This window comes from Lepidochelys kempii, chromosome 7, assembly GCF_965140285.1.
Source record: "Lepidochelys kempii isolate rLepKem1 chromosome 7, rLepKem1.hap1, whole genome shotgun sequence".
Classification (NCBI taxonomy): domain Eukaryota; kingdom Metazoa; phylum Chordata; order Testudines; family Cheloniidae; genus Lepidochelys; species Lepidochelys kempii.
The window spans coordinates 32,864,142-32,887,417 of NC_136386.1; the positions used below are offsets into that span (position 1 = coordinate 32,864,142).

At 54.6% G+C, this 23,276-nt stretch overlaps 1 protein-coding gene across 25 annotated transcripts in view; it reads right to left on the reverse strand.

Annotated features, from left to right (window-relative positions):
• The window catches only part of NRXN2 (neurexin 2), a 274,833-nt gene that overhangs the window by 22,379 nt on the left and 229,178 nt on the right, over window positions 1-23,276 (reverse strand). For 17 of the 25 annotated variants that reach the window (XM_073351968.2, XM_073351963.2, XM_073351962.2 and 14 more), the window contains 3 exons: window positions 21,770-21,941; window positions 14,254-14,343; window positions 2,260-2,582 (listed from right to left, as the gene is read on the reverse strand). In XM_073351968.2, coding sequence (XP_073208069.1) covers window positions 2,260-2,582; window positions 14,254-14,343; window positions 21,770-21,941 — 585 coding nt within the window. The remainder of the gene's footprint in view (window positions 1-2,259; window positions 2,583-14,253; window positions 14,344-21,769; window positions 21,942-23,276) is intronic. The other 8 variants (XM_073351981.2, XM_073351971.2, XM_073351980.2 and 5 more) reach the window with 1 other exon arrangement.

A 23,276-nucleotide genomic window follows, 5' to 3' on the forward strand; every position in this document is an offset into this window, starting at 1 on the left:
CACCAAGCCACCTCTCTCCAAGTGCTCCCAGCTTGCTAAGGGACAACACGCCAGGTCTGTTAGCATTGAGGATTCCAGCTCCAGCCTTCCGCCAGCCTGGTTTGAGGAGAGCATGGGAGAACAAAAGATCCCAGCAGGGCTTAAAGGGGGACCAAATCAAGTGTGTCTGGAGAAGCTAGCCCTGCCTAGTTTGCCCTCTGGGGGAGGAGGGGCTGGTAAGGGTTTGTATCTGTGGATGCTCTTAATCTGGAATCGGTGTCCCCTCCCCACACAGAATTCATGAGGAATAGCTAGTCTGCTTTCAATTCACCCACTCCCTCAATCCAGTTTAGCGTTCCTGTGTAGACAAGCTCCAGATAGACACGTACAGACTGTAAACTTCCCTTGCCTCCGATGCATTGAACCTCTTGCTAGCTGCACACCACTTTGGATTCAGAATGCTATCTGGGTGTTGTGTATCTCTGGTCACAGGCTCCCAAGGAAGCACCTGTGGGGGACCATAGTTCATCTGCAGTGTGCTGCCATCTCCCCAGGAGCGGTAAAGGTCTGGAGGAGGCCTGGCCCATGAGGGCGAGTGACAAAGTGGCCATTTTCTGTAACAGTTTTATGAAGCCTATGTGTTTCCCCAGTATTTTGCATGGCTCCCCAATGGGAAAGAAAGGACTGTCTGCTCTCAGGGCAGGCTGGTAGACATAGGTATGAACGTCACCTTGCTGTCTGAGACTGAATGAGTCACAACCGCAAATCAATGGCAAATCCAAGAAGATAATGGCAAACCTGATCACCAGGCCAATGCCACCTAGAGCAGCCAAGGACCCAGAGGGAGACGGATTTCCCCACCTCTCAGCAGGGAAGCTGAGCCCAGACCCCAGCTGGAGAAGAAAGGACTGGGAGGGGAAGCTGGGGGGTGAAGCGCTGGCTGCTGGAGGAAGCTGGCAGCTCCCACCTGGGAACAGACCGAGGCGGGCAGGCAGACAGACAGACAGAGCCTGACCGCGGGGCTGGGCTCTGGGCTGAGCCGAATGGACTGTGCTTTAACCTTCAGCTCTCTGTGCTAAGCCACGGGCTGCCTCTGCTGGTGCCAGGTGACTAATAAACCGGCTGCCCTGGGGACGCTGCTCGAGGGTCACTGGAAATGCCGGCTGAGGGGCATCAGTCCTGAGGGGTGGCCAAGGCTCTGCCAGGAATCTGACACAGCTGGACTTGCTGGGCAGAGCTAAGGGGGAAGCAGGAGGGCTGGACCCCAGAGGGTGAGTCACAGCAGGCGGGAGGCCACGTGACCTGCCCTGGAGGAAGAGCGAGAGCCCTGGGGTCTGGCACTTCCTCCAAGAGACTGTTCCAAAGCCAAGGGCACAGCCCCGAGCCTGTGGATCTGTGACAAGGGGGCCACTTAGAGACCTGGCAGGGGAACAGCAGGGCAGTGAACCCTGCAACTATGTCAGGACAGGAGACTGGACCCCGCAGGCATCCCCTGGCACCTCACCGGTCCCCTGCCTTACCTGGGAGTTGCCAACCCTGGGGGAGCCCAGGGGATGAAGATACAGGATAGGAGAAAGAGACCCCTCGCATTTTGCCTACCTCCCAAACTCCCCATTCAGCCCCCCTGGTTACCAGGCCTCCCCCTACCTTCCCATATACCCTCCCCCGAGTACCAGAGGCCCACCAACACCTTCCCATCTCCCTTTCCCAGGTACCAGACCCGCCCCACCTTCCCATCTCAACTTCCCCGGTACCAGACTGCCCCCCTCACCTTCCCATCTCAACTCCCCCAGGTACCAGACTCCCCCCACCTTCCCATCTCCCCTCCCCTGAGTACCAGAGCCCCCTCCCACCCTTCCCATCTCCCTTTCCCAGGTACCAGACCCGCCCCATCTTCCCATCTCAACTCCCCTGGGTACCAGACTCCCACCACCTTTCCATCTCCCCTCCCCTGGGTACAAGACCGCCCCCCGCCACCTTCCCAGCTTCCTTCCCCAAGTACCAGACTCCTCCCACTTTCCCATCTCCCCTCCCCTGGGTACCAGACCCCCCCCACCTTCTCAGATCCCTTCCCTGAGTACCAGACTCCCTCCACCTTCCCATCTCCCCTCCCCTGGGTACCAGACTAGCCCCGCACCTTCCCATCTCCCTTCTCCTGAGTACCAGAGCCCCCCACCTTCCCACCCACCCCCCTGGGTACCAGACCCCTGCCACCTTCCCATCTCCCTTCCCCCGAGTACTAGACCCCCCCACCTTCCTCTCTCCCCTCCCCCCACTCACCTGGGTGATGCTGTCACGCATGGTGGGAGAGCGGCCGCGCCGCGTGGTGGTGGTGGCCATGGTGGTGGTGGTCTCCATGATGGTGGTGGACATGTCGGCCAGCAGGGTGGTGGCAGTGGTCTCGGTGGTCATGACGGAGGGCACCTCGCCCACCAACCGGAGGTTCCCCTCCACCCACACGTTGGGGTCACTCTCGGCCGCCAGGGACAGCACCTTGAGCCCGTTGTAGTAGAGCCCCGAGATCTGGCCCTGGAAAGGGCGGCCCTGATCCCGGCCCCCGATCTTGATGGCGGCCTGGCTGTTAAATATTGTCAGCTGTCGACCTGCCAAGAGGCGTGAGGGGGAGTCAGGGTGGGGAAGGGAGAAAGGGGAGGGATGAGGCCCATGGAGGGAAGGAGGGATGGAGTTGCAGGGTGGGGGTCGCAGGGAAGGGAAGAATAAACAGAGAAAGAAAGATCCTGAGTGAATGGCGGGCCGGGAGAGAGGCAGAGCTCAGCCAGCCAGCGGCTGCAGAAGGCAGGGATCCCTATGACAGCCCCCAGCCACTGCCCTGACTGGGGGCCACAGCGACGCCCCTCCACCACGTTCTCACTTCCTCCTCCCACTTCACTCCCTGCCAGCCACCCACCCCTGCACTGGCTCCTAACGCAGCTGCATATGGCTTCGGGCTGTCACATACCCCTCCCTCCCTCTACCCCCAACCACCCATCTTCTTCTATCCCCTCCATCCAACTCCCTCCATCCCCAAACACATCTCCTTCTTCCATCACCGCAACCCCCTTCCATCCAACCTCCTCCTTCCTTCCATACCCAACCAAACCCACTTCTTCCATGCTCTCCAACCTCTCCACCCGCTCCCTCCACTCCCTTCCATCCAACCCCCTCCATCCCTCCACCCCACCACACACCCCTTCTTCCATCTCCTCCCTCCATCCATTCATCCCCTCCTTCCATCCCCCCTCCATCTGCCCAGCTACCTCTTCCATCTATCCACCCACTCCATCTATCCACCCCCCAATCACCACCTCCTCCCTCCATCCCCCAACCACCCCCCATCCTCTCCCACATTCCTCCAAACATTATCCCTCTACACACTCCATGTATCTGTCTCCACACACATCCTTCCATCCTCCAACCCAATCGCCCACCTCTCCATTAACAGCCCCCCGCCCCTCCATCTGCCCCCACATCCCTCCATCTCCCACACCTCCACCCATCCAACATCCCTGAACTCCCCTCCATCTATCTCCCCATACCCCTACATCTATCTGCCCCCATCCCTCCACCGCCTCCATCCCTACCCCTGCTCCACCCATTCATCCCCATACTCACTCCTCTATCTATCTATCTACCTTCCCTCCCAAACTGCCCCCCTTTCCCTCCCAGACCCTTGGGACCCATTTCTGCATTCACAGACCCTGCATGGAACAGAGACAGTGAGCGGAGGAGGAGCGAGAGACGTGCAGGCACAGAGGTGCTGAACACAACACAGACATTTGAATTGTTAGATCCCCTTTGGCTGATAATGGGATATGGGGCCTTCCTCTCTAGGGGGCGCTAGCCCCAATCTGGCCCCACTGCAGGAGATGGAAGAGGAGAATGACTGGCTCATGGGGGTGGTGAATGGGACACAAGGCCCTTCCCCTCTCAGGGTGCTGGCTCCAGTCTGGCCAGCGAATGGGGAAGGAGTGTGTGCGGTGAAGGGGCAGGTTGGGGCATGAGCCGGTTGGCCCAGGAGTTCAGAGCTGTGCAGCCCCCCCCCCCCCCCATATCAGACACAAGGCTGCAGTGCAGCTGCCGGGGGCTGAGGGAAGGAGCCAAATGTACCTGCCCACCTAAGAGACTGTGGGCAGGTGTGTGAGGGGAGGGGCTGGAGAGTGGTACATGTCTATGGAGGAGGGTCTGGGCAGGTGTGTTTGGAGAGGGCATGGGAAGGGGTTAGGTGTCTATGGGGGGAGGGGCTGGGGAGGTGTGTGTGGGGAGCGGCTAGAGGGGGTATGTCTATGGTTGAGAGGCTAGGGAGGGGTATGTGGAGAAGGGCTGGTGAGGGGTACTGTCCATGGGAGGAGGGGCTGGGGAGGTGTGTGTGGGGAGGGGCTGGGGAGAGGTATGTGTCTATGGTGGAGGGGCTGGGGAGGTGTGTGTGGGGAGGGGCTCGAGAGGGGTATGTGTCCATGGAGGGAGGGTCTGGGAGGTGTGTCTGGGGAGAGGTACGTGTCCATGGGGGGAGGGGCTGGGGAGGTGTGTGTGGGGAGGGGATGGGGAAAGGTATGTGTGTATGTGGGAGGGACAGGGGAGGTGTGTGGGGAGGGGCTGGCGAAGGGTACATGTCTATGGGGGGTGGGCTGGGGAGGACACTGCAATACGGAGGTTCCTAGGGTTGGGTCTGGGACTGGAGATATTGGCTAGTGTCATTTGCTTGCAAATAGCTGGGAGCAGCTGACATGCCAGAGACTGTGCGTGAACAGCCCAGGAGAGGGGGTTCTCACAGCAGAGCAGGGTAAGGCTGGCTCCCAGAGTCAAGGATTGGAGAGGCCTAGCAGATCACCAGTCCAGATAACACCAGAGGGGAATGTCACAGGAGGTGTGTGCGTGGAGGAGCTGGAGAGGGGTATGTGTACATGGTGGGAGGAGCTGGGGAGGTGTGTGTGGGGAGGGGCTGGCAATGGGTATGTGTCTATGTGGGGAGGGGCTGTGGAGGTATGCGTGGGGAAGGGCTGGAGAGGGGTACCTGTCTATGGGGAGAGGGCCTGGGGAGGTGTGCGTGGGGAGGGGCTGGAGGGGGTATGTGTCTCTGAGGGGGAAGGGCTGGGGAAGTGTTCATAGGAAGGAACTGGAGAGGGGAAGGTGTCCATGGGATAGAGGCTGGTGAGGTGTGTGTGTGGAAGGGCTGGAGAGGGGTATGTGTCTATGGGGGGGAAAGGCTGGAGAAGTGTGGGGGGGAGGAGCTGGTGAGGGGGTATATGTCTATCAGAGCGGAGAGCTGAGGAAGTGTTTGTGGGGAAGGGCTAGGCCCTTGGGGTGTGGGGGTGCACAGCTGGCTGGAGGAGCAAGGGGGACCCATGAGTGTAAGTGGGATCCTGGCCTAGTTGCCCACACTGGGCTGGCACAGGCAGGTGCTAGCTGGGATGTGTTTTGGGGGCTGGGGTGATGGTGAGCACCAACAGCTGATCTAAATCTGGGGGCCGCATGTGGGGACTGAAGCTGTGCCATCAAACTGATCTGCCTTCCAACCTGTCCCTGGCCCCCCCGCCATTGGCCACATCCCAGCTGCCATCCAGGTGGCGCAGAGCAGTTTAGAAAAGCAAATCCTGGCCAACTCCCCCACCCCACCCGCCATCACTCTCTCTCCTCGCTCCCTCCCGCCTTCAAAGGCGCCTTTTAAAAAAAAAAGAAGAGAGGAGGATTGTTAAAGGGACCTTCTGTTGTGAGCAAAACCGACTCCAGATGGCTCCTACTGAACCGTTATCAGCTGGTTAACGCTCTGACTTTACCACAGCTTCTGCTTTGGATGAATACTCTGGAAATCGGCAGGTTTTTAACCCTCTGAGTTTCAGCTTCTTGGGTTTTTTTAGAAAACAGGATTATTTTTGTTTTAATTTTCTTTTGCTCGGGGTTAAGAAATCGGCACCCAACTGCCCAGACTCCTCCCATTCATTTGTTTTTCCCTGAGTTTGGGGGAGTTTAGCGCGTTAATTAGTTTTCACTCTCGTTAGATGGATTTTTTGGTTTGTTTGTTGCTTATTTAAAGAGCTTATTTGTTATGTGGTTTATTTGCCACCTGGATTTTTTTAAGGGCCTACACCCGGATGGCTGTGCACACACACAATACTGCCCTGTGTTAAATTTGTCTTGGATTCCTTCCCCCCACCCCAACCCCCTCTGATTGCTCTTGTGGGAGTTGTGAGGCCTGGCAACGTTGTGAGGCTTGTGAAGGCCGAGGGTTAACAAACTCATGCCACTTGCAAACAGAGCCTCACCAAACTTGTCATATTTGTGAACGCAGATGATCACCAATCTCGGGACGCTTGTGAAAAGGGGAAGCATCAGCTCATCTGTGAGACACAAGGATCTTGTGGTGGCAAATGCACATTTGTTGGGGCTTAGTTTAAATCCAGCTGACTTGCCAGCAGGAAAAGGGTTTGTTGGTGTGGGTGTGTCTCAGGGGAACGAGCCAGCCAGTCTAATGGAGCACCTGGTGCTACCACACTGGCTGAAAAGCCTCCAAGGAAGCATTATTCTGAGGCAAACCTGCTTGCTTCTCTGCTATCCTTCATCTCTTCCTCCGTTTGATCCCTCAGGGACGCTGGTACAGACTATCTGTCCCGGGATGCTTGCTCCTTATCCCACACGGGCAGAGCCCCTGTGCCCAGCGAGCCAGCCTGATCACCCAAAGATCAGCAGTGCCGAAAGTCAGGCCTCTGAGGAAGTGGGGCAGGGGCTCACTAGAGAGGGCCCTTCCCGCTCAGTCAGGGCTGATGGCAGAAGTTCAAGTGGCAAGCCATGAAGCTGAACAATGGTGGATCCCTGCTTGGAACCAGCCACCACAAGCTGGGGCATTTCTCCCAGTCTCTGGGCACCTGGTTTGAGTGCGGGTTGGGGCAGCACAGAGAGGTTCAGGCTGCAGCAGCAGAGCCGCCCAGGGCCCAGGCTAGAAACCAAGAGCAGGGAAGGTAGTGCTATCCGATTTAGTCCCACAAAGGGGTGGCCTGGGGGATCTAGGCTGCCCACAAAGGCGTCTCCCCACAAACCGACAGGCAGGGGGGCATGGAGTACTGCTCCGAGGGGAGAGGGCTGGTTTCTTCCCAGTGCCTTTCTCCCTGTAGCGCTGAGACCAAAGCCCACCCCAGGGTTTGCACTGCCAGCCTGGGCCCTGGTTAGTGCGGCAAGTTGAAAGGCCAAGCCTACTGTGAGTGCAGCAGGCACCAGGCTGGGATGGCTCGGTGCTGAAGGGATGGCTGAGCTGTTGCCTAGGGGTGTGTGTGGGGAGAGATGGGTCAGTCAGATGAATTGATTAGTGAATGAGATAATAAACAGAGAGGTGTGTATGGGGGATGGATGGAGTCTGTGTGGGTATGGATGGTTGCATGTGAGGACAGATGGATGGAAGGGTATGGGGGGACAGAAGGAAGGAAGGGCGTGTGTGGGGACAGATGGATGGATGGGGGCGTGGGGAGTGATGGATGAATTGGAGGGCAGGCGTGTGGACGGATGAAAGGAAGGAAGTGTGTGGGAACAGACAGATGGAAGGGTGTATGTGAGGATGGAGGGATGGAAGGGGGTGTGGGGGACAGAAGGAAGGAAGGGGGTGTGAGGGGACTGATGGATGGAAGGAAGGGTGTGTGTGAGGATGGATGGATGGGGGTGTGCGGATAGATGGGAGGGAGTGCAGGGGACGGCTGAATGGATGGGGGTGTGTGAGGATGGAAGGAAGGAAGTGGGTGTGGGGATGGACAGATGGATGGGTGTTTGTGGGGATGGATGTTTGGGGGTGTCTAGGGACGGATGGATGGGGGTCTGTTGGTATGGATGGATGGGATGTGTGAGGATGGAAGAAAGAGGGTGTCAGGGACAAATGGATGGGGGTGTGGGGGGATGGATGGAAGGAAGGAAGGGGGTGCAGGGAACGGATGGATGGATGGCGGTTTGTGGGGATGAAGGAAGGGGGTGTGGGGGATGAATGGATGGATGGGGGTGTGTGAGGATGGAAGGATGTGGGTGTGGGGATGGAAGGAAGGGGGCATAGGGGATGGATAGATAGATGGGGGTTTGTGGGGATGGAAGGAAGAGGGTGTGTGGGACAGATGGATGGGTGTGTGTGGGGATGGAAGGAAGGGGGTGCTGGGGATGGATGGATGGGGTGTGTAGGGATGGAAGGAAGGAGGTGTGGGGGACAGATGGATGGTTGGGGATGTGTAGGGATGGAAGGAAGAGGGTGTCAGACAAATGGATGGATGGGGGTGTGTGGGGATGGAAGGAAGGATGGATGGGGGTGCGGGGGATGGATGGATGGGGGTGTGTGCGGATGGAAGGAAGGAAGGGGGTGTGGGGGATGAATGGATGGGGGTGTGGGGGATGAATGGAAGGATGTGGGTGTGGGGATGGATGGAAGGACTGGGGCATGGATGGATGGATGGATGGGGGTGTGTGGGGATGGAAGGAAGGAAGGATGGGGGTGCGGGGGATGGATGGATGGGGGTGTGTGCGGATGGAAGGAAGGAAGGGGTGTGGGGGATGAATGGATGGATGGGGGTGTGGGGGATGGATGGAAGGACTGGGGCATGGATGGATGGATGGGGGTGTGTGGGGATGGAAGGAAGGAAGAGGGTGTGGGAGACAGATGGATGAGGGTGTGTGAGGATGGATGGAAGGAAGAGGGTGTGGGGGATGGATAGATGGGGGTGGGGGGAACAGATGGAAGGAAGGAAGGGGGTTTGGGGCATGGATAGATGGAAGGGGGTGTGTAGGGATGGAAGGCGGTTTGGGGGGTGGACGGATGGATGGGGGTGTGTGGGGATGGAAAGAAGGAAGGAGGTGTGGGGGACCGATGGATGGATGGATATGGGGGTGTGGGGATGGAAGAAAGGAAGGGGGTGTGTGGGGCTGGACAGCTGGAGATAGAAAACACCACTGCAGGTGTTGCATGCATGGCAGGAGGAGTTGCCAGCACCTCATAGCCTGGCAGGGGAAGCTCCCTCAAAGCTCCCTGCCCCACCTCGATGTTCAGCAGTGAATTTGCACAGAAGCAGCCTCCTGTGAGCTCTTGGGCTGAAACAGGTCGAGAAGGGTGCGGACAACGTGCAGATCTCAAGCCTGGACTGTTTGGAGCTTTCGGGGATGAGGTTTGGGGCCACTTCTGACCTGAGCTGGGCTGATTGGCTCTGCCCTTGGCCACAGCTGTACAAATGGACCCATGCTAATCTTAAAAGGAGGAGCTGGCAGGGAAGGAGGCACATCGCCTCTCCAGATGAGAGTTGTCTGACTGCATTATAACAGGCTGGGCTCTTCCCAAGGGGTGAGCAGCTTGGGACCCTGTTATGTGAGTGCCCTGAGAGATGCCTGTACTTATGCAGCTAGGTAATGTGCCAGTAGGTGGCGCTCAAGTACCCACTGCATTGTTCACATTGCCGAGTGATTGAAGTTGTTCTAAGTGGGGTGCCGGGAGGAAGAGGGTTGCTGCTTTGATGTGGCTGAGCGAGGGCCCACTCAAGGACCGCGGGTGTGCTCTCCTTCCATAGGACTGCCAAGCTCTGCTTCAGCACTTTCAAAGTGCCTTACATGTTACAGATGGGGAAACTGAGGCACGGAAAGGCAGACTCGCCCAAAGTCGCCTGGCAGCAGAGCCAGGAATAGAACCCAGGTGTCCTAAGCACCAGCTCTGCACTCTCCATCAGGCCACAGCTGGGGTGGGAGCCCAAGAAGACACTTGGTTAATGGGATTCCTAGCTGCCCCAGGGTTCATGTGTCATCTGTCGGCTGGCAGGTTAGAGGATCAAACAGCTGACTGGAGAGGAACAGAGTGTTTGGGCGCTCAGTGATTTTTTGCGGGGGGATCAGAGCATGTTACTTTAACCCTTCCAGATCCAGCACCGAACCGAAGGGACAATATTTAAAAACAGCAGGATTTTCCATCCTGCAAAACAATGTGAGATTTTGACTATTTTTGCCATCCCCTATCAGACCAAAAAGCCAAAATTTCCAACTTTTCCCTGAATGAGATACCCTCAAAGTTGCTTACAATGGCACTCAACAAGCTGGTTGATGAAATGGCGTTTGGCTGAGCGGCTCCAGGGAGCAGGGGATCAGCCCTGATCCAGAGGAAATTTTCCACGTTAGGAGCCCAACCCTGAAAGATGCTGCTGCCCCTCTTGTTCTGAGGGGGTGTGGCCAGTGTGCCAATCTAGGGCAAACTCCTTTTCCTCACACCCATCCCACGCTCACAGTGACACCAGGTGACTGCTAGCCCCCACCTGACTGACCTTTAAATCCCTGGCCCCTCCAGTACAGCCCATTAGAGCTTTAACCCTTTGAGCACTGGTGCTGAGTCTTACAAGTAGGCATGGTGGGACACTGCGACAGCATGGCAGGTGACGACCTCCTTCATGGCCACCCCTCACTGGCCCCAGAGTGACAGCCAGGGTCTCGAATGTTGGGAGCTTGACTCAAGGGGCTTCTCCAAAAGAGCTCAAAGCCCGTTGGGGGAGCAGGGAAAATCTTTATTTCAGATCTAAAGGGGATCTGAGCTTTGGAAGAATCCTGCTCTGATCTGTGGGTGCCGATCCCTTGGAAATCCCAGTTTCCATCACAAGGCTGTTCATTGCTTAAAGAGCCCATGAAATCTCCTGCTGCAGCGACCATCTGCAAATTCAGGAGGCACCCGAACTCCTGTGGCAGCTTTAGAAGGTTGGGGCCTTTGTGTTTGTGAGATGGCCTTTTCAAATTCACCCCGTCTCCAGCACACGTCACCCCTAAAGGCAAATCTCTTATGCTCAGTCATCAAAGGGCTAAAGAGACACTGCTGGTCAGATCACCTCCTGAGACACAGCTCTCAGCTGTGGTGTTTTCAGCCAAGGCTATTGAGACTCTTGATTTCCATTCTTTTAGAGGGGAATCTGGATGTCTCGACACCCTCGGGCATCTCTGCAACGCTCAGCATTGGTGTTAAAAATAAACCCAAGCTAAAAAAAAAAACCTTGCTGGAGTATTTATGGGATAATTATTATTTTTGAAGGATTCCACTGCAAACAGTGGGCTCAATTTGTCTTTCGCCTACACTAGTATAAAAGAGGATTAAGATCTCAGCTGTGACAACTCTCGGATTATCATCATATCTGGTGTTTTTCCTGAAAGCCCCAGCTCCAGGAATCATGGGATTAGGTGAGAATTTCTGTTCTCTTTAAAAAAAAATTTTTTTTAACACTTCCTGTTTTATTTATTTCCTAGTTTTCCTCCACAGATCTCAAAGTGTTTTACAAAGAAGGGTTTTATCCCCATTTTACAGAAGGGGAAACTGAGGCACAGCAAGCCAGCGGCAGAGCCTGGAGGAGAACCCAGACGCTCTGAGTCCCAGTCCAGTACTCTGCCCAGTAGGACACGCTTCCTTGTTGAGGATCGGGGGGTGGGGGGAAAGCTGGAAAATGTGAGTCCTAGAAAGTTAAAACGCAGAAGGCAAACAAACAAGAATCCCAAATTTCTCCTTTTAAAAAATGTGATGATTTCTAAGCCAATCTCATGATTTCTGACCCCCCTCCGAGCTGGCAATACTGCATTTTGGCACTGCAATAAGCAGCCGTATTTTGAAAAGAACTGAGAATATTGGACTCAGATTGGGAGCTCTATGAGGCAGGGACTGTCTCTTGGCTGTGTGTTTGTACACTGCCTAGTGCAGTAGCATCCTGGTCCAGGACCAGGGGCTTTTAGGTACTACAGCAGTACAAATCATTCATAGGCTGATGGCTTTCAAGGCCAGAAGGGACCATTAGATCATCTCTGCTGTCTTGTCTAACCCAGGCAGAGAATGTCGCCAAGCTAACACTGCAAAGATCCCAATCACTTGGGTTTGACTAAAGCATCTTCCAGAGAGGCAGCCAGTGCGGACTGGAGATGGAGACTCCACCCCTGCCCGGGGGTGTTTGTTCCAATGGGATTCCTGATCACTGCGAATGAAGTTAACGGCATTTCACTGGTGTAAGTGAGAGGAAAACTGGGCCCAAGATAAAAGATAACCCAGTGAGCTGACTCTGTTGCTCTTTGTTGCAGCCTGGGACTAACCCTGAAGGTGAAAGTGACTAAAAACAAAAGTGAAACTAACTAGAGATCTAGGCTTGAAACTGACCAGTCTCTTTTCATTGATTGAAGTGCCAAGTAAAAAAAAAAAGTTAACCCTAAGGCATCAATGATGAAATCAGATATAAGAAATATAGCTCCTCCCTCCTCCCTGGCAACAGTTAAAAATGCTCTGAAGAAGTGGGAGATTTAATCTTTCTTTAGATGCTACAGTGTCCATTTAAGCACAGATCTGATGAACCCCCTCTTGCCCTATTTCTTTTTAAAAACAATCCATCCCAAAGGCTTTTAAAATAATAATAATAATAATAAAAAAGTGTGGTTTAATCCTAAAGGGTGAAATTCACCCTTGCTTATGCATCACTTAAATCCAATTGAGTGGAGCAGAAGTCTTATGCTGGATTTCTGCACCAGGGTGAATTTTGCTCACAAAGCAACTCTAATTGGCAGAAGTTTCCATTCCACTTGGACTGGTAACCTCAGCTGGTGTAAATTGCCATAACTCCATTTACATCAGCTGAGGATCAGAGTTTAAAACTGGATAAATTCTTCCAGACTCAGATCTCTTGTGGTGGGGTGGGGTGGGGTGGGGTGTTCATCTCATGTTAATGTGTTGCAAGTGTCTGTGTTTGTGTGTGGTGGGGGGACAAGGTAAGAGAGATTTTTTTAAAATCAGTTTAAAATTCCAAATATAATCCAGATGAAGGTAAGAAATTTAGCATCCAAAGTGGAAAATCAACACATAAAAGCCCATATTACTCAAAGGGTTAAATCTTGTTTTGTTATTTTTTGGTTCATCCAGGTGTATATAAATACAGATATATAAATCTCTCGGTTTTTGTTTTAAATAAATTAGCTTGTTAAAGTCCCTTTAACTGATTTTTTTGGTTGTTGGTTGTTTAAACAATCAAGTTACAGACATTAAAAGATACATTTAGATGCTTATCCCAGTTAGAAAAACGTGCTAAGAATTGGTTATTAAAATACATTTTGAATTTATCGGTTTAAAATCCATTACAAGACTGGTTTAGCGTTCGTTTGTGTTAAAAGCATATTATTAGCTGGTTAAAAGAGATTTAAAATTACTTTTTTTGTTTTGCTTTTTCCCCAACTGAGTTTAAGCATTAAAGGTACAGAGCTCAGCCTGGAGACAGAACAGGGTGTGACCCTGTGCTATGAAAAGTCAAGTCAGTTACAAAGCTGGTGAAAAAATACCCAGAGTTCTAGGAAGGGATAGGGATTCTGGCTATTTGAAGATACAGGGTGAAATGGGTGGCTCCATTAAAGTCAACAGCAAAATGCCCTTCACTGTCTCCCTAACCAAGACAGATGGTGTAGTCTAGTGGGTAGGGCACAAGAGTGGGACCTAGGACTCCTGGGTTCTATTCCTGGCTCTGTCGCTGACTGTGGGCAAGTCTCTGAGCCTCTGATTCTCATTAGCCTACTTAGACTGCAAGTCTTTGGGAGAGGGAGCATGCGTCCTGCAGCACCTGGCACAATGGGGCCCTGATCTCAGTCAGGCTCTCCAGGAGCCAGTGAAAAATAACAACTCTCAATAATATCTGTCATTCCCGACCCCTGCATTGTAGGTGTGAGAACCTCCCTGTATCGCACCCCCCACCATTCTGTGGGAGAAATAGCAAACCCTCTCTGTCACCCTTTCAGCACCCCTCCCTGTGTCTCTCTGAGTCAGGCTCGGCTCCATCTGTTTGCTGATCTGCTGTATTTATTCTTCTGCAACTCACAACTGCCTGGAATCCTAAAGAGTTATGTTTGCTAAAAATAATCTGTATCAATGAGTCCCACAGGCTAACCCCGCCGACCTCCTCCAGGAGCAGTGAGTCCCACAGGTTAACTCTACAGACTTCTGCAGGAGCTGTGAATCAGGCTAACCCCAGTCTCCCTTCATCTATAGAAAACTAATAATGTTACATAAGTCTGTAACCCAAACCCAAGATACCTAGAGCTGGGGAAAGGATGGGCTGCATCTGTCATAACCGACCGAGCTATATAAAGTTCTCGGTGACCAATGAAATCATGCATCCACCCTCCTTTACCATCCAAATCCCACCACCAATTTTTAACTAAGCTCCCAGGACAAGATGCTTCTAAAGAGGGGGTGGAGGAGAGGGTTGGGACGGCAGCGGGAGAGCTCTGCACCTTTAAATCTTTTTTATTAATTAATTGCAATTAATTATCGTTAATTACCTTTGTCGAGTAGCCACTCATCTACTACTCGACCGAGCCGATACGGAATTCTCTGCCTAGCAATCGCCAGCCGCTCATTATCACTGTTCCCTTTAAAGAGTTTAGAGAAGAGATTTGTACACGGTTAAAAGAAAAAAAAATAAAAAGATAAAATCAAATAAGAGACAGAGAGAGACATATAACACCATCTGGAAGGTCAAAGGTCAGAGGTTAGCATGTTTAGAGAGGTCAAATAGCGGTTAAGCGTTGGATCAAAATTAACTGGCTTGGGGGGGGTTTGGTTGATGGTTTAGTCGATTTAGCACAGAGAGCTATTTACACAGTTTAGTAGAGTTTAGGTGTTAGGTGCGCGGTGGATGTTAAACGGATTTATGCAGCATTTAGGAGGAGAAAGCTCCGGTGCAGTTTGGGGTTTAAAACTGACTTTTATCAACCTTTAGTCCCTACCAAATCAAATCAAATCCCGAAAACACAGCGACACACGGCCCGTTGCCACCTTGGAGAAAAGACACGTTTCCTGTGCACCCGTTTCCCTTTCTAGCTTCCTTTGCCAAGCTTCTCTGCCTGATTCCCCCCCGTGCCCTCCCCCCCGCAGCAAAAGGCACACAAACAAGGTCACACTCACCCCCCATCCCATCCCATTTGTTTCTGAAAACCCAGCTAGCAAAATCAAAGAATGTTTCTAAAAGGCATTAGAAGCTGGCCAAGTCTTCCTGGTTTGTTTCAGGGAAGAAGAGAGGGGATCTCTCTCAGGCCTGCATTAGCAGGGAGGGTGTTTTTGCAGTATCTGCACCCAGCGCAATTGGGCCCTCGATCCCAAATGCCAGTTAGGTGCTACCAGAGGGGAAGCTCAGTGTTCATACAGCACCCAGAATAACGGGGCCCCTGACCTCAGCCAAGTCTTTGACTGGAATAGAAATGCTCCTTGTGTCTCATCCTCTATGCTTTACAAATGAGTTGGTTAGCGAATTCCCAGGGTGACTGGGCTCTGGAACTGGCATCACACACAAACTACAGGTTAGGAGTAAAGGAAGCCGCTGTCTTACTGTCATAGATGAGGCCAAGGGACAGGATTGCTCAGCATGGGTAACACACCTGCCCTTTGCTGCTGACTGCGATCCCTGTTGGCTCGGCTGGCAGGAGTAGGTGCCTTTGCAAGAGAGAATCTGTGGGGATGGTCAGGGTCTGTGCAGTGCCTGGCACAACAGGGGGTCTGTGCAGTGCCTGCCCAGTCTCAGTCGGGGTGTCTAGGTACTACTGGGATGCAATCAAATAATTGTACAGGTGGGGAAACTGAAGCATAGAGCGATTATGGGGCAGATTTTCCAAAGAGCTCAGTGTAAGCCACTGGTCTGTGCCTGATTTACAGAGACTGCGAGTCTGTTACAGCCCAGCAAGGGAGCCCTGGGTTTTTAGCTCAATCTGTAGATATTGCAGCTGGTTTGATCTCTGGTGTCGGCACTGAGCAGGCCCCAGACCTCCAAAGAACTTGGCATGCTGGGAGCTGATCCCTTGGGGAAATCAGGCCATTAAGTGCCATAGCAGAAGCAGCTATGAAATCTGGCCCCAGTTGTTCATGGCAAGTAAGGGCCTCAGTGATTTGCCCCAGATCACACAGGGAGTCTGGAATGGAAAGAACGCAGGAGTCCTGAGCTCTCTGGGAAATCTGGTCTTGTTCGACTTACTCAAGATCACACAGGGGATCTGTGGTGGAGTGGAACCCAGGTGTCCTGAGTCCCAGCACCGTACCCCCAAAGGCACCTTTCCTGGTGCGAGTGAAATGGCAGAGATGCTCGGGCTGTTCCTCTATGTTTGGGGGAGGAGAAGAGGCAGCACTGACTGGACACTAATTATCTGACAGAGACATGGAGGTCACAGTGAACCCCACCACCATGCCTGTGCACAGAGGTAACAAGCCCTTAGTAATGAGGAGGCAGCTGGGGGGTGTGGGGTTAGGTTGGGTGGAGCAGCCCCGCTGGGCTCCTGTTGTGCACTGGCTGTACTGGGTGGTGGGTTGGAGTGGGGAGGAAGTAACAGGCTGTTAGAGACACTGGAGGATGTGGGGGAGGTGCTAAAGTGGGGAGCCTGTAGGAATCGGTGGGAGCAAGGACTCCTGGGTTCTCTCTCCAGCTCTAGGAGGGTGGTGGAGCAGGGGGTGGGTTCTCTGAAGGCAATGAAGATCCCTGTGAAGCTGGGTTCCTCTCTGCGAGGGGAAGGGATGCAGAAACCCCTCCTGCGAGCAATCTCCTCTGAGGTCTCCCCACCCTCACCTCTCTATTCAGGATGCCATTTGGTCCGCTAATTAGGAGTGATCAGGGACTTTTTATGCTCTCATTAGCGCCTATATTAACGAGGCGATTAACATCTTTAATTAAAACCACACCATCCCTGGGAAGTGACCTGGGTCGCTAATCAGCAGCCAGCACTCAAGCAGGCTGGGGGGATTGCCATAGGAGCTACATGCATGTGGGCTTGCTAAATGGGAGAGTGCTGGTGTACATGGGAATTGCAGGTGTGTGCATCACATGTCCTGTCTATATATCACATCATGCTTGTGTACATACAAAACTACATGTGTGTGTGCGTCACTCTCTACATATCAGGACATGCCTGGGGCTGGTGTAATCATGTGGGTGTTGGTGTACATACAAACTACACATATGTGCTGGAGCTGGGGGGAGCCCGGATTCCTGATCCCAACCCCCAACAGCCTTTACCATTTTCTGGGCTGTTCTCTAGCTAGCAGTTCTGGGTCATTACGTCACACACGCCCCTGGTGCAACTTTCTGTTTGGGCCACATAGGTCCGGGGGCTCTGAAACCAGCCCCCCCGCCACCGCAGGACACCCAGCTGAGTGGCGCGGCACAGCACAGCCAGGCAGAAAAGCTTGGTGTCCACTGACATTTTCCCCCTAAAGAGGCCTTGGGGCTACAGACATCCCGTGACTGGTGGCTTGGGTGGGCAGTGGGGTGGGGGAGGGAAGGAGGGAGGGAAGAGAAGGCACTATCAGGAAGAGACATCCAGATGCTATGGTGATGGGTGCCATGTAAGGACCCACAGATGGATGGAAGGGGATGGATGGAGGGCTGTGTATTGGGATGAATGGAGAGGGCAAATGGAAATGGATGGCTGGATGGACGCATTTATGTGGGGAGAAGACCGTGCGGCTGGGGATGGATGGAGGGCAGCGAATGGAGATGGATAGAGGGCTACGTGGGGGAGAAGATGGTGCGGATGGAGGGGTGTGGATGGGAATGGATGGATGGAAGGGTACGTGGGGGAGAAAATGGAGTGGATGGGGACGGACGGATTGAGGGGTATGTGAGGGAGAAGATGGTGTGGATGGGGACGGATGGAGGGGTGTGCATGGGGAAAGATGGAGGAGAAGATGGTGTGGATGGGGACAGATGGATGGATGGAGGGGTACGTGTGGGAGAAGATGGAGAGCTGTGGATGGGGATGGATGGATGGAGAAGAAGATGGTGTGGATGGGGACAAATGGAGGGCAGTGAATGGGGATGGATGGAGGGGTGTGGATGGAGATGGATGGATGGAGGGGTATGTGGGGGAGAAGACGGTGTGGATGGCGACAGATGGAGGGGTATGGATGGAGATGGATGGATGAATGAAGGGAGGGGTATGTGGGGGAGAAGATGGTGCAGATGGGGATGGACGGAGAGCTGTGAATGGGGATGGATGGAGGGGTGTGTATGGGGATGGATGGAGAAGAAGATGGTGTGGATGGGGACGGATGGAGGGCTGTGGATAGGGATGGATGGAGGCGTACGTGGGGGAGAAGAAGATGTGTGGATGGGGACGGATGGAGGGCAGTGAATGGGGATGGATGGAGGGCCACGTGGGGGAGAAGATGGTGTAGATGGGGACGGATGGAGGGGTGTGGAGAGGGATGGATGGAGTAGAAGATGGTGTGGATGGGGATGGATGGAGAACAGTGAATGGGACTGGATGGAGGGGTGTGGATAGGAATGGATGGAGGCGTACATGGGGGAGAAGATGGTGTGGATGGGGATGGATGGAGGGTTGTGGATGGGGATGGATGGTGTGGATGGGGATGGAGGGCAGTGAATGGAAATGGATGGAGGCATACGTGGGGGAGAAGATGGTGTGGATGGGGACGGATGGAGGGCAGTGAATGGGGATGAATGGAGGAGGATATGGGAGAGAAGATGGTGTGGGTGGGGATGGATGGAGGAGAAGATGGTGTGGATAGGGATGGATGGATGGAGGGGTATGTAGGGGAGAAGATGGCGTTGATGGAGACGGATGGAGGGGTGTGGAGGGGGATGAATGGAGTAGAAGATGGTGTGGATGGAGATGGATGGAGGGCAGTGAATGGGAATGGATGGAGGCGTACGTGGGGGAGAAGATGGTGTGGATGGGGATGGATACGTGGGGGAGAAGATGGCGTGGATGGGGATGGATGGAGGGGTACTTGGGGGGAGAAGATGGTGTGGATGGGGACGGATGGAGGGCAGTGAATGGGGATGGATGGAGGGGTGTGGATGGGGAGAAGATGGCGTGGATGGGGATGATTGGAGGGGTACGTGGGGGAGAAGATGGCGTGGATGGGGATGGATGGAGGGGTACGTGGGGGAGAAGATGGCATGGATGGGGATAGATGGAGAGTTGTGGATGGGAATGGAGGGAGGGGTATGTGGGGGAGAAGATTGTGTGGATGGGGATGGATGGAGGGCAGTGAATGGGGATGGATGGAGGGGCACGTGGGGGAGAAGACGGTGTGGTTAGGGATGGATGGATGGAGGGCTATGTGGGGGAGAAGACATGGTGTGGATGGGGATGGATGGAGGAGAAGACAGTGTGGATAGGGATGGATGGATGGAGGGGTATGTGGGGGAAAAGATGGTGTGGATGGGGATGATTGGATGGGGACGGATGGAGGAGAAGATGGTGGATGTGGATAGATGGAGGGCAGTGAATGGGGATGGATGGAGGGGTACGTGAGGGAGAAGATGGCGTGGATGGGGATGGATGGAGGGGCACGTGAGGGAGAAGATGGCGTGGATGGGGATGGATGGAGGGGCATGTGGGGGAGAAGATTGTGTGGATGGGGATGGATGGAGGGCAGTGAATGGGGATGGATGGAGGGGCACGTGGGGGAGAAGACGGTGTGGTTAGGGATGGATGGATGGAGGGCTATGTGGGGGAGAAGACATGGTGTGGATGGGGATGGATGGAGGAGAAGACGGTGTGGATAGGGATGGATGGATGGAGGGGTATGTGGGGGAAAAGATGGTGTGGATGGGGATGATTGGATGGGGACGGATGGAGGAGAAGATGGTGGATGTGGATAGATGGAGGGCAGTGAATGGGGATGGATGGAGGGGCACGTGAGGGAGAAGATGTTGTGGATGGGGATGATTGGATGGGGACGGATGGAGGGGTGTGGATGGGGATAGATGGAGGAGAAGATGGTATGGATGGGGATGGATGCAGGACTGTGGAGGGGGATGGATGTAAGGACAGCGAGAGAGCACAGTGAGATGGGGGAAGGAGATTGAACAGTTGGGTGGGGTGGTATCTTATGAGTGCGTGTGTGGAGTTTGCACAGCATGTGAGGGGAGTGTGCAAGGTGTCTCCATGTGCGCACATAAAAGTGTGGGAGACACCAGTGTGCAGGGGGTGTGCCTGAATGTGCAAGTTCCTGGTGTGTGCTACCTGGCTGCTCTCCTGGGAGGGGCTTGGCATGGAACTGGCTGGGAAGAGGCAGCCAGGGGTGGGGGTGGGGGTGGGGAGAGATCAGGGAAGGGGCCATGATCGTGGCAGCCAGGGGGTGTCTCACTGTGCATCAGGGCCAGCCTCCTGCTGCTAGAAATTGCTAGTGTGTCAGGGACGATCTAGCATGTGCATGATGCGCCCCTTATGATTATCTACGCCATGGCCCTGATGATTACCCACAATTCTGCCTGCCAAGCATGGCCCGATGGGTGCTGCAGAGTGGCTAGTCCAGGGTGGCATCCCCGCTCCAGCAGGCAGAAGGAGCACACGCTGGTGTGTGGTTGAGGAAGATACCTCTGTGCACGAGTGTGTACGACGAGTGTCAGTGTGTGTGAGACACCTGTCCCAGTGCTGGGCCTATTCCACGTGCAGTTCTCTGCTGCTGTGTGTTGTGGGGATGGCTCTGGCCACCTGCCTATGTGTACATATGAGTGTGTTTGGAGACCTGTGGTGTTTGTGTACATCTGTCTTCACATTCCTGTGTTTGTGCGCGAACTTGTGTGCACGCTTGGGTGCGTTTACATGTGTGTGTTTTTGCATACCTGTGTGTGGGTGTACAGATGTGCATTCACATTTCTGGCTTTGCGCGCGTGTGTGTGTGTGCGCATGCTCACGTGCATGTGCGAGAGAGCATGGGTGTGCATGTACATTCATCTCCAGCCCTGAATGGATTTGTGGGCAGTGGTGGCCAGGACTGGCTCCCCACCTCATCCCCCTCATGATGATCTGTCCTTGGGAACTAGCTCAGATTCTCCAGGCCAGGTGGAGATGCCAGCTGACCCAGGGAACAATTGGCAGCTTGGCAGCCCAGGTCCGAGGGGAGCGTAACCCCCACTCCTTCCCAGGAGCCTGACCCCTGTTAAGCTTGCCTGGCTGGCTCTTGGGGTGGTGGTTTGTGTGTGATGCAGCCAGAGATGATGGGGAGTGGCAGGAATCTGCCCACTCAGGACAGAGAAAACCTATGGGGGTTTCAAATACAAATGTGGCATCATCTCCCCATCCCCAACATTCCCAGGGGCTGAGGGAACTCAGTAGAGGCCGGAACCAACTTGTAACCCCTGATCTTTCCCTGACTCCCCAACTCTGCAGCCAGCTGGAGCAGAACCAGAAGGCAGAGCCTAGAGTGTGTGTCTTAGGGCCTATACTGCTAAGGGCTGGGAGGGATTCTCCCAGGGCAGGGAAGCAGGGCTGATGCCACTGCCTCCAGGGCCTTGAGAAAGGGAATTTCAGATCTACTGCCTCCCCTGCAATGGGCACCTTCTACCTGTTCCCGGCGAGGAACTGCCTCCTGCTCCCCTACAGGCACCTCAGATTCCCCCCCAGGCACCTCTGATCCTCTCCCCCACTAGAAACCCCCAAGCCACTGGCACCTCAGCTCCCCCCTACTAGGAACTGCCCCCTGTTTTCTGGGCACCTCCCCAGATTGCACAGACCCCCAGCTACAGACTGTCCCACTCAGTCTGCCCCTGCTAGGAAACCACTCCCCTGGTGTACCTGCCTTTTCCCACCACTGAACGCTGGATGCCCTATAATACCCAAGAGTCTCTCTCTAGTTCCATGGTGGGTGGTGACTTTACCCAGGATCCTTTGCAGGGGGGATGGGCACCAATCAGGGCCGATTCCGATGGGTGGCAGCGTTACCCAGAATCCTTTGCAGGGCCGGGCAGGGATGAGGGCCGGTTGCGACCTCCACCGCTGATGGTGCACACAGGCCGGGTGTTGGGGCGGGGTGGGCGGCAGGGCCGGCGCCCAGCCTTACCTGCTGGGTAGCGCTCATTGATGGGCCAGTTGTCCACCTGCAGCGTGGCATTGCCCCCGCTCCGGGTGAAGCGGACCACGTGGTACTTGCCGTCGTTCACCATGGCATTGGTTTCCTCGATGGTGATGTCATCCGTGCCCACGTTGAAGATGACCCCAATTGTGCCTTGATCCTGGAGGGGGAGGAGAGACATCAGAGAAGGGGGTGAGGGCGGGAGTTGAGAGCCAGGACTCCTGGGTTCCATCCTCAGCTCTGGGAAGGGAGTGGGGGCTAGAGTTGGGGGGAAGGGAGTCAGGACTCCTGCGTTCTATCCATGAGATCTAGTGCTTTGAGCAGGTTTCAGAGTAACAGCCATATTAGTCTGTATTCGCAAAAAGAAAAGGAGTACTTGTGGCACCTTAGAGACTAACCAATTTATTTGAGCATAAGCTTTCGTGAGCTACAGCTCACTACCCTCCTCTCCCCCACCTCCTGCCATAGGTGCTGACTCCATGGGTGCTCTGGGGCTGGAGCACCCATGGAAAAAAAAATAGTGGGTGCTCAGCACCCACCGGCAGCCCTGCTGATCAGCTCCTCCTCCCCACCCCTCCAGTGCTTCCTGCCCACCAGTGATCAGCTGTTCAATAGTGTGCAGGAGGTACCGGGGGAACTGGGGCAGGTGTGCTCTGGGGAAGGGGGTGGAACAGAATGGGAAGGGGCAGGGATGGAGCAGGGGTGGGAAGGGGTGGAGTGGGGGGGTTGAGCACCTTCTCACAAATCACAAAGTTGGCGCCTGTGCACCCTGCAATGATTCTCCCTCCCACATGGCAGCCCGTATCATTTCTCAGGCATGGTTTTTCAAGGCCAGAATGAGGCCCACGCAGGGCTGAGAAGCAGCTGCGTCTGGGGTGAGGCACCAGGGCTGTTCAAACGTCACCCAGCAATTCTGTAGAGTCTGAGACAGGAAGTGAGGGAGAATCTCCTGGCTGATTGTGGGGAGGCCAAATGGAATCATGTGAGGGGGAATTCGGCCAGGGACCAGAATTAACATCCCCTGGTTTGGGGGCAGGACCAAGGTACCTTCTCTGAGCACAAGTTTGAAAGAGCTTGGCTTGATATTTCATTGGAAAGATGGACCACCACCATGACAGCGCCCCCGTTAAACTGCATCCCACACCCAGTCCCACAGTGCCACTCCAGCCCCCGGCCTCACTCCCAGCAGCACGGTGCCCCGCCAGCCCCACAGTGCCCCGCCAGCCCCCTGCCCCATTCCACCCCTCCACCTACTCCCAGCAGCACATTGCCCCTCCAGGCCCCTGCCCCACTCCCAGCCCCACAGCACCCCTCCACCCCCCGGCCCACTCCCAGCAGCACAACGCCCTCCAGCCCCCTGGCCCCACTCCCTGCAGCACAGCGTCCCGCCAGCCCCACAGCGCTCCTCCAGCTCCCCACCCCACAGGGCCCCTCTAGTCCTCTACCCCACTCCTTGCAGCACAGCGCCCCTCCAGGAAAGGTTCATAACAGGGCA